This window comes from Trachinotus anak, unplaced genomic scaffold (assembly GCF_046630095.1).
Source record: "Trachinotus anak isolate AG129_WGS33_773 ecotype Australia unplaced genomic scaffold, CSIRO_AGI_Tana_v1 ptg000004l, whole genome shotgun sequence".
Classification (NCBI taxonomy): Eukaryota; Metazoa; Chordata; class Actinopteri; order Carangiformes; family Carangidae; genus Trachinotus; species Trachinotus anak.
This window is the reverse complement of record NW_027273855.1, coordinates 670,780-685,576: the sequence shown is the minus strand read 5'-3', so window position 1 is coordinate 685,576 and position 14,797 is coordinate 670,780. Positions and strand designations below refer to the sequence as shown.

Below are 14,797 nucleotides of genomic sequence, written 5' to 3'. Positions count from 1 at the left end.
CACTGTTGTAGCCCCATACAGTGGTTCCCAACCTGTGGGCTGCAAAGGTAAAAATGTGATTATATAAAAGAAAGAGTAGACAGAGTGGCAGCAGATCTTCTTCCTACAGATGCACAAGTCCTGGTGTTTTTAAACCTTTTTTATTGAAGCATACAAGCACAAATTTGACTCCCTACCCGCAGCTTTTCCTGTGCCAACCAACAAATCAACAGAGTCCTCATCACCCGAGTCCCACCAATCATCACTGCCTGAGTCCTGCGTCCCTCTGCCAACCCCCCCTCCATCAGCTGCTGTCACCACCTCTTCACTGAGCCGCTGTGAGGACATGATGGATGAAAAAGAGACGAGCTGTGCCACAGTTTTTAGGAGATGATCTGTGAAGTGTTTGTTTCCAGAAAGAACCGAACCCAGTTTAAAGCTGATCAGCTTCTTCTTGAGGACACATTGATCACTGGGTGATGATGTCATGCTCGTCATTGTTTGTTGGTAATGTGACAGAATACAGAGTGAAGAATCATGCTAATGATGCTACATCATTGTGTGGTGGAAATTTCAAAATAAAACTAAATAAATGTCTCTGCTATAAAGAAAAATAAAGACATTGGTAGTTTAATAAATGGTTGATACTTTATTTATAGCTCAATGGCAGCAGCAGTCAGAACAGAAGACCTCATCAGCCACAAACACATGGGGGACGGGGTCCCAAGGGCCTTGCATTTGGAAGCAGAGTTTCATGAGACGGGCTGAGATTTCCATTAATGAGGGTTTGTCCACATATGGAAAAGACCAGGGCCCCTCCATTGGTGGACCTGCCACAGGCACAGTCAGCGCGCTGCTGTAGTTGTGTTCATAGATCCAGTGTTCAGTGGCTCCCAGTCCTGTGTTGTGGGAGCTGGTGTGTGTTCTGTGACAAGGGCCTCTCCTTTCTGCCACACTGTCAGACACCTCCACCCTGTAGCTGAGTGTGGTGGTGCAGTGGGAATGTCCAGAGTCCAGAGACAGAAGATGAGAGAGTCGATGCTGGATGGTGATGATAGAGCCAGTTATACAACACTGCTGGGTTCACAATGGAAAACACACAACACCTGCTGCAGAGCGTTGTCAATACTGGTGTTTGTGATCACGCTCAGTGTCCCGGGACATTCACGCCCCCCCCACCCCATCTCTGCTCAATAATCTTCACACACTTTGTCTGAAGCATCCTGACACTTAAATCCTTCAAACATTTGTGTCCCGACAGGTTTGATGGTATAAATTCATCGTCTTTCTGAAAATACTGCCCCCCTCCACGCACAGCATCACTCCCCTCTCTCTCAAACCCACTTTCTCACACCTCTTTGCTTTTCAGGCGAAGCATGGGGTCTCGATTGAGCGGCGAACCCGATGGAAGTGGCTCTGGAGGGCAGGAGCGTGAGACCAGGTACTGTTTCCTTTCAGCATAATATCCGTCTTTTCAGCCGGCATTCCTCGGTCCCCCTGAGAGCCACGTCTCACATCCAACAAAAATGAAGTCAGCGCACACAGTTAAAGGTAGAGAAGGACAGTGTAATCACATACTGTGGATATATGCTCCGCTCCAGCTGGACCTGGGAGGGGGGGACATTTCAACAGAGCGAGCTGGAATAACAGACAGAACTGTCCAACAACAATCCCACTCTCTGTCTCTGCAGCCGCTCTGTCCTCAAGCAGACTGAGTTTACATGGAACTAAATGTTCTGTGTCGTGTCCATTATTTCCTCACCTACATGATCAGGTGCTGATTATTAACACAAGCTGATGAAGCACATGAAAAATGATGATGTGCACCTGACACTAACTGAGCTCGTGAGCGAGAGTTGTGCGATTTTATCCAGAGTCTGATCGTCCTGTTGTCACCATGTCAACAAGCCAGCAGCTGATATGATCACCGGGAGCTGTAGGTGTGTGTGTGTGTGTGTGTGTGTGTGTGTGTGTGTGTGTGTGTGTGTGTGTGTGTGTGTGTGTGTGTGTGTGTGTGTGTGTGTGTGTGTGTGTGTGTGTGTGTGTGTGTGGTGGGAGGGGTTTATCATACGTTGATGAGAGCAAGCGTGTCCATGTTCCGTCTGCAGTGACAATCATCTGGTTGCTGTGTGTGTGTGTGTGTGTGTGTGTGTGTGTGTGTGTGTGTGTGTGTGTGTGTGTGTGTTCATATTCATTTAAAACTACAAATAATGATAATAAGTTAATACATTAATGGGAAAACAGGTCAAATATCACCTCGACATCAGCGAAGCGTTTGGAATCGCTCTGATGGTTGTCCATCAGCACAGCTCTGTTGTGAACGTGTCAGTGATTGAGCAGCAACCTCCTCCTAGTGTTTTCTCCTTCCCACGAGCTCAGCTCCACCTTTTGTCTTCTTCTCTCTCTCCTGTGCTGACCGTTTCCCTCCACACCACTCAGTGAAGTGGGCGGTGTGGCGTGGTGTGGCATGGTGCGACTTTTGGGTAACTGTTTCCTTTGGCTATTCACAGTGGGGGCAGGTTTGGGTGGACCTTAAAAGTCTATGTTATTTGACATTTTTGAGTCAAATAAATGAGACTTTTTCATTGTTTTATTGTTGTCGTAAAATCTTCCATATTTTCTATTGATGCGTTTCCTCTGATGTGTGAGACTCTGCTCCTCCGGGTTGTAACTGATGTCAGTGTTCTTATAAACCAACGACACCACGGTCACATGACTTCACCGTCACCACCACTAACCTTCAGCCTGTAGTCTGATTCAGCTCTGAGCTCTTCTACAGAAGCCTTTCCTCTGACAGAGTTAGTGACAGTCTGTGGAAACACAGTGAGGCTGTAAAGGTGGACTGGTGAGGAGGTCGGTTTCATGTTGGACTGATGACGTTTAACGTCCCCGACAACCTCTGTCGTCTCATTTAGACTCTTGTTAGCAACCGGCCTTTTTAACAGCCGGAGAAGCTTCAAGAATCAGGACTGAGGGATTTACTGACGGATCTGAAGTCAGAGAATCAAACCTGAAAATGTCCTGAGCTGCTGTTAAACACAGACCTGATTTCAGACATCAACCTTCAGGACCAGGGAGCAGGAGGTGTAAATGATAACTAACCTCCAGGTTTAAGGACTCGTTCCTGCAGCTCTCTATATCCCAGACCTCGACATGTGACATTGTTACTGGATCCATATCGTCCATGAACGATCATAATGTTTTGTCTTATTGATGTATATAAGTGCAGCTTATTTATCAAAACCTTATTGGTTGTTTGGACACCTGTTGATGTTGATCAGTGAATGAGACGCAGCAGACTCAGCAGACTGGGCGACACAGTGGTAGGTGGGGAGGATGCTGTGTCATTGTTTTTTTTCTACCATGGAAACGACATTTTCAGCTCCAGTCTGACGATACATGAGCCAGCACAGTGGGAATCAAACTGAGCGTTCAATGTTTTCCGTGTGTGTGTGTGTGTGTGTGTGTGTGTGTGTGTGTGTTCTACTGCACATTTACATCTGTCTGTGTGTGTGTTTCGACTCCAGCGCTGTGTATTATTAATGTAAAGAATACTGAACAGGGTCTTTATTAACACTGAGGACCTTGCCTCGTCCTTCAACCCTCTGTGGATAAAGGATGAGGCAACGTCTTCATCAGTAGGACAACAACACAGTTGAGTGACATCAATGTAAAACAGGCTCATTATTCAGTGGCCGGCAGCATAACACTGTTCAGTCCTATCTGTGCACATATGACGATAATCCTGGTTTCATTGGTTTAGACATTAAGATAAAAGTGGACCACCTGACTCCTGCTGCTTCAGTTTTACTGTGGCCAGTCTGTCACCTGGGACACAGGTGAAACCTCACACTCTGCAGGTGGGGCTATTCATGTAACATCTAAATGATCACACACATGAATACAACAGGAGTCCCAGGGGTGGTGATGATATCACTAGTGAAACTTAACACTTAACACTTCCTGTTGTGGCGGAGGTTGAATTTGATTTTCTTTTGATGAAGGTCTGAAGACTCTGCTCCATCACCTTCTCGGTTGTGCAGGTTTGATAGTTAACAGGCTGATAACTGCCTGCCCCAGGGCAGGCTAACAGTTAGCTTCTTCTTTGTGTCCTTCCTAACCCCACACTGATCATTTTTGACATGAATCATAGAACATAAACAAAGTGTAAACTGGTGGAGCCACATGAGTAGACAGTGTCCTAAAACAGCTGTGAGCCTAACGACTAAAACGACCAATTCAAGTGATAATATTTAAAATTACATTTGAGTAGATTCAGTCCTAAAAACAACACATGTGCACTGCTCTCTGCTGGTCTCTGTGTTTACTCACAGACAGTTTGAGAGACACTCAATTTAAAACATGATGTTTTAACAAATTACTACAAATGATATTTTAACTCATTTACTCGCTGACCAGCAGGGGTCACTTGTGGGTGACTGGTGGTCAGTAGTAGGTGGACCATGGTCCGGATCTGGACCCAGACATACAGTCACACACTTTCCCAGACTTTTGACTGGCTCTGTATAACCTATAGATTAATTAGTTATTACATTTTAAAGATGTTTTTTGGGGGGCATTTTTTGCCTTTATTTGACAGGACTGTAGAGAGTGTCAGGAAAGGGGCAGAGAGGGGGAATGACACGCAGGAAAGAGTCAGGGCGGTCGGGAGTTGAACCAGCACTTGCCTGCTGAGAGCATCAGCTTATGTGATACGCGCCCCAACCACTCCGCCATCGGGTCGCCCCCAGAGTTATTACATTTTGACAGAGCATTTTTATTCTAACAGGCGCAGCTTTTACAGCCTTTATGACACTGGTCACATGACGCTACTCAGCCAATCACTGTGACTCAAGTCATTCAGTGAAATACATTTGATGATTTTTTTTAAAATCCATTTTTATGTAGTTGTTACTTATTACAGCTGTTTTTCTGCTTGAAATAATTAGAGAACATATAGTTATTATTATATTGATAATTATTATATAATAATTATTATAACATTATTATCATATATACTTATTTTCTAATTTTATTATATATTATTATTATTATAATATATAATTTATTATAATATAACCCATTCCAACCTGAAGAAGTGCTGCACTTTGACCTCTTTGAATTTTTGTTGAACAGCTCTGGTTTATCGTCTCATTGTCTTTGTCCATCAGTCATAACATTTCTCTCAGAGCTGAGAACAGAGCGACGTCTGAGCCGAGAAGAAACATGAGCAGACAGGTTGGAAACAAACATCCAAGTTAGTCAGATTTATTTGAAAGAGACAACGAAGGCGAACAGTGAAATTATGTCTGTTGTAAACATCCCACACAGTTTATTGACCCTCTCCCTGCCTCAGATTTTACCCGCTGCTCTTGCTGTAGACGGTGAACACAGTGAGGGATTGTTAGTAACATTTCACACATGCTCTGTGAAGTGGTTTAGAGAAACTGGAGACTGCTGGTGTTTTTATTTTCTGCTCTCTCCAGTTCTTTCTGGCAACTTCACCATGTTCCTATGTCTTAGTCTTTGAAAATAATAAACCTGAATTGTCCTAACGTAGCATCAGCGATGGGCGAAGGCTCGTGGTGGGGGCTGGGAGTGCTGACCTCTGATCAGCAGCCGTTAGCACTAGATGTGAGACGTGTGGAGTGATGTGCAAATGAGTGTTACCACTCAGACGACTCAGTCTTTTTAATGTGTTTCTGTAATCTAACATGAAACTGATGCTGTGTGAGAGGCTCAGTCCCTCCACTGATGTTCTGTGATGTTTGCTCACTGTTCAGAGCTGGTGGTTCCTTCTCTGCTTTTCACAATCATTCTGTTGCATCTAAGCTACAAAACACGAGTCTTTCCTTTGTAGGGAGAGAGAGAGGGAGAGTGCTCATCACCCAGTGAAAATAAAAATTAAAGCGTTGCCCTTTAGAGAAGACAAGAGCCTCCCTGGTCTCTGACTTCAGAGAGCACAGGGCCTTGAGCTTGAAAGAGACAACCTTAACTTTAGTTGCTATAGTCAGACTTTGCACTGTGGGCAGGGGTTTGAGCGACGCTGCAGCAGCTCAGAGCTCAGTGTGGGTAACTTGTAGTATTTAGGGAGGAAGGTACAGGAACATTTGTCAGTTTTCTCCTCTAGATTCAGAACAACATGTGCAGAGGAACTGAACTGAGGCCAGCTGTTGTGTGATGAGGGAGAGCAAGAGGAGACTGAAGTGGGGTTTCTCCAGATTTTACTGGATGTTGTGACAGTTTCACACTAAATCACAGTAAAAATACCAGATGGTTAGAATTACCTTAAAATGTATAAATTTAATTATCACTATAACCATGGTTAATTATCGTGGTTAATTACTGTTGTTATTTAACTCACATGACTCTACAGCATCAATCAGCCACACTCTCCAGACTCATGCACGTCAAGCAACGTGGGTTTGTTTAGTGTCGGTGAAAACCCGGTGGAGGACAGTGACACTGCTCCTCTGGAGATTATTCAGCCTCTAAAACCCTTTTACGTCAACATTAGCAGGTGTTTTAAACACAGGTTAACCTAAAAAAGGTGATTGACTCCTTTTACAGACAAGGTTTTCCTTGGTTGTGTCTGTTTTACGTTTGTGACACTTTTTAAAACTGATGGAAATCTTTGTCTGATTGTCTGAGCTCCAAATCCACGAACACAGATTTCTTCTCTTTAAATCCAGTTCACCATGTTGAAGAGTAGCCATACTGAATTTCTTTAACAATATCATCATCATGAAAATACATTGTATAAATAAATGTTGTTTCACTAAATCCCCTCCCGTTGTGTAATGAATTACAATATGAATTTTCTCTTCTTAAAGGTGCTATTTGTACGTTTTCTCTCTTGGCGTGGTTTCTTGATGATGATGATGTGGCCATGAGCTTCAGCCATTGTTTGGCTGGATGGTGCTAGCTGGTTAGCATGGTAACTTCAATAGAAGAAGTGATTGAAAATTGCGATTGCTTTTCACCACAGGAGGCTGCTTTTCAGTACAGGAATGAAAACAAGACTGGTAAGTAAACAGCTGTTAAAGCTAACGTTAGCTATGTAGTGATGGCAAAAACTTACATATAGCACCTTTAACAAATGTATAAAAATGTGAAGAGCACCCAGTTCAGGAAACTCTATACGTTTTTATTTTATTTTATTTATTTATTTATTATTATTATTATTATTATATATTTTTGACCTCATGACGTTTTCCATCGAGGTGGAGGGAAGGTGGTGAGGAGAGGAGATTATTTTGACTTTTCGACTGCAGCCACAGTTTTACCTGATGCCAAGCTGCACATGTAGACTTTGTCTTCTTTCTCTTCAGACACTAAATTGCACAGAGACGCATTTACTTTCAGTGCCTGTGCTGACATGTCAAGAGCAGACCACATGGCAAAAAGTGTTCACAAGTACATATGTAAATGTTACACATTTACATATGTACTTGTGAACAATGTTATACAGTCTGGCTTACACACACACACACACACACACACACACACACACGTACGCTGCACTCTCTGAGTGTGTATGTGAGCCAGGGAAAGTGATATGGCATATGTCAGTGGGGACAGGTGTGGCATCCGTATATTACCCAGGAAGAGGGGCTTAGGTTCGGGGAAGCTGCTTGCCATAGATACCCGCAACTCTGTGAAGCTTATGGGGCTAAATCCTGCCATCCCATGCTCATTCTCACACACCAGCACTTGCATAGTAACACAATATCTCACTGCTGCAGTCACGCACCGGCTAGATTGGTGTTGGCTCAGGGAAAACAGCTGAGGAGGATGGGCTCTGTCCATAATGTATGAAGTGTGCCTGTGTACATTTGTGTGTGTGTGTGTGTGTGTGTGTGGCGCGGCTGTGGTGTCATGGGAGATATTCTCGAGATGTCAGCTGTGATCATTTCTCTGTGTGTCAGTCTCTCTCTGTGCAGATTTGTCATGCATGTGAAAATGAAAATACACTGTTCATTCATTACTGACACAGCAGGAAACATCAGCCGGACGTGTCCAAGTAAACTGGTTCAACCCCCAAAGACTGTGATGCCAGTTTATGTGAGACTGCAGTTTAATACCTGCAGCTCCCATATTATCACTCATTTATCTGCCTCATGCACCTGTAAACCATTACTGGCTGTGATTTATCATCATCACCAGAGAAATCTGTGATTTTAATCATGGTAACGCTCCGTCTCATTGGTCGTCTGTCAATGACGTCATATCCTCTCTGCTCATGTGTCAGTGCTGTGTTTGTCTGACAGAAGCTCAAAATCAATAGATATTTGAAGCAAAGCTTAGCTCCCCAGATAGCAAAATACCGTGATTCAACATTGAATTTTGGTCAAATTGGTTATTTTTGGTTGAGGTTGACAAATCTGTGTTGATTCAATGTTTAATTACATCTACCATTTCAACATTTGAAAACATGTTGTTGAATCAGCATTGTGTAGATGCTGGTTTTTCAGTGTTGAAATGTCAACATTAGATAGACATGGTTTCAATGGGTGGTATGCTGTGGTCTGTGGTAGGCGCGGGCAGCTCGCGAGACCTGCTCTCACCTGAGACTTCAGGTCAAACAGGTTCACGGCTGAAGGCGACTGGCGGCGTTTATTAACGTTACCTGAGTGACGAAAAGAAGACAAACTGGTCAGTCCTCATGAGAACATGGTGTATTTTCCCTGGAGATTCCAGCATGTCATCATGTGGCTATTGTTAACTTTGTGAATTATGACCGTGAGGTTGCAGCTTGTTGTTGAGGTTGTAGCATGTTAGCGAACTAACGCTGGTGTGTGTTCGCGTGTTCCTGTGCAGAAGCTCAGCTGAGGGTTCGTGTCAGAGCAGACGGCTCCTCTGTGAATATCAGGCTTGTATCTACAAAATAAGGTGTAGAAAACGCGTTTTTAATGAGGGAGCTCACTTATTTATCCCCCTCCCCCCTCCTTCACCGGGTTTATGCCGCTTTAATGCAAGCACTATAGTAAAGGGCCCGTCACACCGAGCGCGCAAAGCGCAGGCGGCAAACCCATTCATTGTGTGCGTGCTACCGCGGCGCGAGAGCGCACCGCCCCGCGTCGGGCTGAGCGGCGCGCGAGGCGGGCGCCTGCCGCCATTGCGCGCTGCGCCCTAAGTGAAAAATGTTTAATCTGGGCGCAGCGCGTCCAGTAGGAGAGGTAGTGGCGATATGGCCGGCTTGAGTGAAAGCAGGAAAATGGAGGAGATGATAATCAATGCCGTGTCCCAATCTGTCCCGAGCTTTTTGGACAAACCAGTGGGGAAAGTATCACGCAGGAACACTTCCTGTACCGTCCGTCGCTCAGCAACTCGCGCCACGACGCATGCGCTGTCTGCGCTCTCCCCCGCGGTGGCTGCAGCGCGCGGTGAGAAAGGGGCTTAACTGGGATTGCCTTCTTCTCTCTGCTTTTTATTTTTAAACTTAGAGCATAACTGATAACAGTTGAGTCAATGTCTATTTTGTTTTTTCATCAATGTAGTCATATTTGCGTTGCACTTGAAGGCTGATATATTTTTAACGTTAGTGCATTTTTTGGATTCTGCTGCTACACCTACTGTACATTTCATGTATAATTCCACTTATTTGTTAATACGGTGCCGGAATCCAGCCAGTGCCCCGCAGATGCAAGCAGTGGTATGTCATTACTTATTAAAATGGTAGAGATTTTGCATGTAAGCTTTAATTTGAAAGCATTTAGTTCCTGTGTCAGTACATACAAGCATACCATGAGGTATGTGTTCAAAAGTTACAGCATCCACCATTCATGTCTTGTGTTCCCTTCTTTTAGCCTCTGCAGGTAGCTATGCAAAGGAACTCTCATTTCCCCAGGCTAATAATAGTAAGTGAACCACATCACACTACTACGTTGAGATGGACATTAAAGCTTGTTTCCTATGTAAATGTGCTTTGTCCAAGTTACAGCATTCATAGTTCATATTTTGTGTTCTCTCATTTTAGGCTTTTGTGGAAGCTATTTGGCAGAGTTAGAGTCCACGGACATTTGTAATGATGGTAAGTAGACTAATAGGCTACTTGTATGTGATTCTCTCAGCTACTCAGATTTTCTCCAGTCTGTTTCATTAGGAGGCAGTGGTGCCTCTATGGGAGATTACTGGTCCTGCCTTACTGGAGACCTTGCACTGACTGGAAATGTTAATTAGATGGGTGGGAGTGTCAAGTGCATATAGCTTATTCAGTGTCTCACTGTTTTGCTAGAACCTGTTTATGGTGGCCTTACTTTGTTGATTCTGTCTGTATTTCTCTAGGAATGCCAATGTATAACTCAAGCCCCTATCACACTCGCTTGCCATCACAGCAAGAAAGGAATGGTATGTATTACTCAACTTAAATGTTTGTTTGTTTTTGTGCAAAATTCTCCAATTCATTTTCATTTCCACAATTAATGATGTGTGTCCTTTCTTTTAGATTTCAGTGTCAGCTACGCACATGGCTCCAGATCAGCTGAGTTCAGGTCACCTAGCCTAGGTAAAGATACCTATATTCCCATTGGAACTGAGTACACTTGTTACAAGTCGGCTACTAATAGTCATGTCAAAGTGTTCCTGTTCCCCATTTCCCAATATCAGAAAATGTGTGTCTCAAAGGAGTGGACATAAAATAATGGGGTGCTTGCTATCTTTTTTAACCCCTGTCCAACTGCAATGCAATTGCACATGTAGCATTCATAAAATACACAATGACCTAATGTGAAGTAAATGCTGATGCTATGTTGTTGGTATTTTAAAGGTTCAGCTCCAGAAACGCCACGTCGAAGATTCCACAGAGGGGAGTCTAGCCAAGTGTTGAAAGGCAAGTATGATTTTCTGATCAACCTCTTACCCTTCATTATCTATGTACTGTTGTGTTTATGTTTTATGATGTTGTAACTTTTGTTTGCTGCCTTCTTGACCAAGGCTCCCTTGTAAAAGAGATGCCAATCTCAACGGGACTCCCCTGATTAAATAAAGGATAAATAAAATAAAATAAACCTTATTGATGCCCTCTGAATTGAGAAACCAATCTCTTGTGACTTTCCCATGTTTGTCATGTTTTTTTCTTGTAATTTGTCATGGTGTTTAGGCCTAAAATTTAAGCACTTCATGGTTACTAGAAGTAAGGGGTGCAAACAGTTATCAGTGAGTTGCTTAGTGTAATTCTAAATGATTGAAAATTGAGAATCTACCCTTGAAATTTAATGTAAAATCAACTGTTTTTATTTCAGATATTGCTGCCAATAAAAACACCACAATGCTTACAGAGCTACTCATGGAGGTGAAGCAAATGTCACGGGACATTAGATCCACCTTGAATATTCATGGGGCTGGACCTGACTCACAGAGAGAAGAGAGGTTCCCCATCGTGCTGCCGCTCACCAACGAAGAGCAGTTTGATGAGGCTGAAGCTGCACTTAAGGAGGAAACAATCCGTCGAAAGATGGTGAACAATTTTTACACTAAGCGTTTTCTCATAATCTGTCGAGGCTTCAATCTTTTCTGCAGGCATTTTTTTTGTAGGTATCCTGTGGATCTTTAAAAAGTTAGAAAGACCTTAAATTTATTGTTTGAAATCAAAGAGCTTATAATGTCTGTAATTGTAGGAGTGGAGGGATTAAATTTGTTTCTCACTTGCTTGTGTGTTTGGCAGAGAAATATTGTGAAAATGGCCGATCTACAAGCTCAGAACTATGTGGGATAATATTTCTTTGTTATTTAGTAATTGTCTATTTTTTTTAGCCAATGATTGCCAATTTGTTTGATGGCACTGTTTGTTGTTTGGTTTTGACACCGTAATGGTCTTATTTTTTATTTAGATAATAAAAATGGTCTTAATTCATTAAAGTTGTAATTAAAAAATGAGCTGATACCTTGTCCATTTGACATGGTACACTTTACACTTCAGCACACTAACCATTTTCTGCATTATCTGTTCAGATTACCCGCCTGGCATTAGTCGGAGGGACCAACTCGGACATGATGATCCGGCGAATGCTATCCTCTACCATGACAAACAGTCTAGCCAGCATCTTCAACTGGGCAGGAAAGGGACAGAAGAGGGCCTTCAAAGACACGCTAATGCAGGACTGCATGTTTGGTGAGCCTGCATCTCAAAAGACTAGATTTACTACTTTGCAATGGATTTGGCAAATATTGAAGTTAATTTATGTGTATTTTAAATTTGATTATCACAATTAAACAAGATTGGATGCATTTTCCTCACCATGAAATGAAACACAATCTACATAGATAAATGAGTCATTCCATGGTGAGGGAGATGCATCCATTCTTAAGGCCGAGTGAAAATCTAGTACAGTAAAAACTACACTGCCTCTCTCTCTCGCTCTCTCTCTCTCTCTCTGGATAGATAGATATACACACACCTTTATAACAAGTCTCTTTTTTTTTTTTTTTCTTTTTTAGCGGCTGTTCGTCAATTTGACTGCAAGTTGCTGGAATTCCAATACAGCGAGACTGTGAAGAAGTGGCTACGTTATGCACCAGAGAGGAGTGGCGGAGTACCAAGGAAAGAAAAGGATTAGTTGTTTTCCTATCTGTTTTGTTCATGTTGAACTGGGTCCTATAGTTCCTAAGAATTACCTGTTGAGCTGCAGTGGAAGTATAGTAACAAAAAGAGGGACTATAAAAACTGTTACCTTGAAAGATATTTGGCCTATTCATGTCAGTTTTCATTTAGGCACTGGACTATTGCTTTAGAACTGTTTTTTGTTTGGTAAATTTGGAACATTTCTAAACATTTCTTGTTGAGAAATGGGAGCCCAATATTTGTAGCTGTTTGTTGAGGCAGCAAAAATGACTTTCAAATTAAAGTACTAGATAAATAGTAATAAATAGAATGGTCTCTTCTTTTCGTTCATCGAGAATGCAGTAAAGCAGCAGTTCTCAACCTGATGTTCAGCACCCCAAATGTAGTCGCAAAGGTTGAGAACCACTTCGGTAAATCATACTTAAAGGCCCATTTCAGCACATTTCAACCTTCATCTGTATGTTTTTAATATGCCTCATTCAAGCCAAAAACAATCACTTTACTTTTTTGGTTGTTGTTAGTTCTGTAGGGGTTGCTCCAAACTTGTCTACCAGTGAAATCAAGCTCACTAATTCTAATAACTGACATATGTTTGAACAGCAGTGATGTCACTGGTACACAAGTTTTGAGCTACCCCTGCAGAACTATATAACACCCAAAAGAGTAAAGTGAGTATTTTGGACTTGAATGAGGCATATTTAAAACCTACAGATGAAGGTTGAAAAGTGCTGTAATGGTCCTGTAATAATCACATTGTTTCAATGTAGAATCAACGTAATTTCAATGCATTTATAGATGAATCAATATTGATTCAATGTTTGGATTGATTGACAATTCTACATTATTTCAATGTTGAACATAATGTAGTTGAATAACTATTGAATCAATGTTGAGACTGATTGAAAATTCAACATTATTTCAATGTTGATCATAACGAGCGCTTTCAATGTTATTTTCAACGTCTGACATCAATGTTGATTCAATCTTAAGCCATGACCATATCTCAATGTTGATTCAATGGATTTTTGCTTCAGCTCCTAAACACCCCCCCCCCCCCCCCCCCCCCCCCCCCCCCCCAACATCTTGTGTCTACCAAACAGTGTTGGTGAAAAACTGACTTTAAATGTGAAACTGCTTTATCCTGTAGAGTTGTGCAAAAAATTGATTCTCATTAGAATAATGATTCTATTTCTTCAGCACTGATTTCCATTCAGCTCGCCCGTCCTGTAGATGGCACTGTGTCGATTTCCGCAGAGGCAGAAGTTACAGACTGGGTTTTTACTTTCTATAAAACAAGAGGTTGAAATGACGTTTGTGTGGTTTTTGTGCGTGTACATGGTTTGTACATCACTGCTGTGCAGCCTGCTGAGAGCACAGACGTGTTTGATTATGATCTGTTTCTTTAGTAAATCTTTACATCAGAGTATCCATGAAAATACACTTTAGCATCTGTACAATCTGCATATTCAACCAGTTGTGTTTGTTGAAACCTCCCTTTTAAACCTTGAACAGAAGCTGGCTCTGGGCGGGTGAGTGAGAAGCCGGGGGGAGGGGGGGGGCATCGTTACTGGTTTGTTGACACTGATCCTCGCTGGCTCTGATAATTAGCACCAGGTCAGGTCTTGGTTTTGCACCCAGTCTTGCTAATTACTGGAACACTGAATCACTTACAAGTGGTCAGCTGGTCTCAGGGAACTCATAAGATGGAAGATCAGTGGACTCAGTCAATAGGCTCTATTTAGAGTCCACTTTGAGTGTCCATCCATACTGATGAGGTGGTGGGAGTCTGCACTAATGAATACAAATGGGGCTAGAGTGGACTTTAACCTGTGGTGGCTTTGATGGAGTGAGCTTTGAAACAGCCAGCGATACACTGTAAAAACTGTAGCACCTTGGAGCACTGACAGGAATACATTTAGCAGGCTGATAGATTTCACATCGTATGAGGGGCTGAACATCCCATTAAATCCCTGTGTCTTGCTAATAGAACTGGATGCTGCTCTTGTGACAATAAAGTCTGAAGTGATGCTGTGTATTGGTGCTGAGTGTCGGCTCCATATTTGAACGTCGTCTTCTTCTCTGTATAATTTCACTCCGCCTTTGATTGTGGTTCTTTGGAGTAGATACACAGAAGTGTGGACGATCTTACTTTGGCACAATGAGGAAATGTACAGATCAGCTCATTAAAGGGTTAAATATTTACATTTTTAATTTCAAAATTCAATCGCTGGTAACCAGCCCACTGTTGACTGTTAA

The 14,797-nt window shown here is 42.5% G+C and overlaps 1 protein-coding gene across 6 annotated transcripts in view; it reads left to right on the top strand.

Moving 5' to 3' along the window:
- LOC139619980 (uncharacterized) overlaps positions 1 to 12,833 on the top strand; it is a 30,032-nt gene extending 17,199 nt beyond the window's left edge. The window contains exons 2-10 of one of the 6 annotated variants that reach the window (XM_071475072.1): positions 1,349 to 1,420; positions 9,789 to 9,839; positions 9,959 to 10,012; positions 10,267 to 10,329; positions 10,427 to 10,486; positions 10,748 to 10,810; positions 11,223 to 11,437; positions 11,932 to 12,091; positions 12,418 to 12,833. In XM_071475072.1, coding sequence (XP_071331173.1) covers positions 1,384 to 1,420; positions 9,789 to 9,839; positions 9,959 to 10,012; positions 10,267 to 10,329; positions 10,427 to 10,486; positions 10,748 to 10,810; positions 11,223 to 11,437; positions 11,932 to 12,091; positions 12,418 to 12,536 — 822 coding nt within the window. In that variant the 5' untranslated portion in view covers positions 1,349 to 1,383 and the 3' untranslated portion in view covers positions 12,537 to 12,833. Of the gene's footprint in view, positions 1 to 1,348; positions 1,421 to 8,559; positions 9,673 to 9,699; positions 9,840 to 9,958; positions 10,013 to 10,266; positions 10,330 to 10,426; positions 10,487 to 10,747; positions 10,811 to 11,222; positions 11,438 to 11,931; positions 12,092 to 12,417 lie in introns of those variants that run through there. The other 5 variants (XM_071475073.1, XM_071475075.1, XM_071475074.1 and 2 more) reach the window with 5 other exon arrangements.
- The last annotated feature ends 1,964 nt before the right edge of the window (positions 12,834 to 14,797 follow it).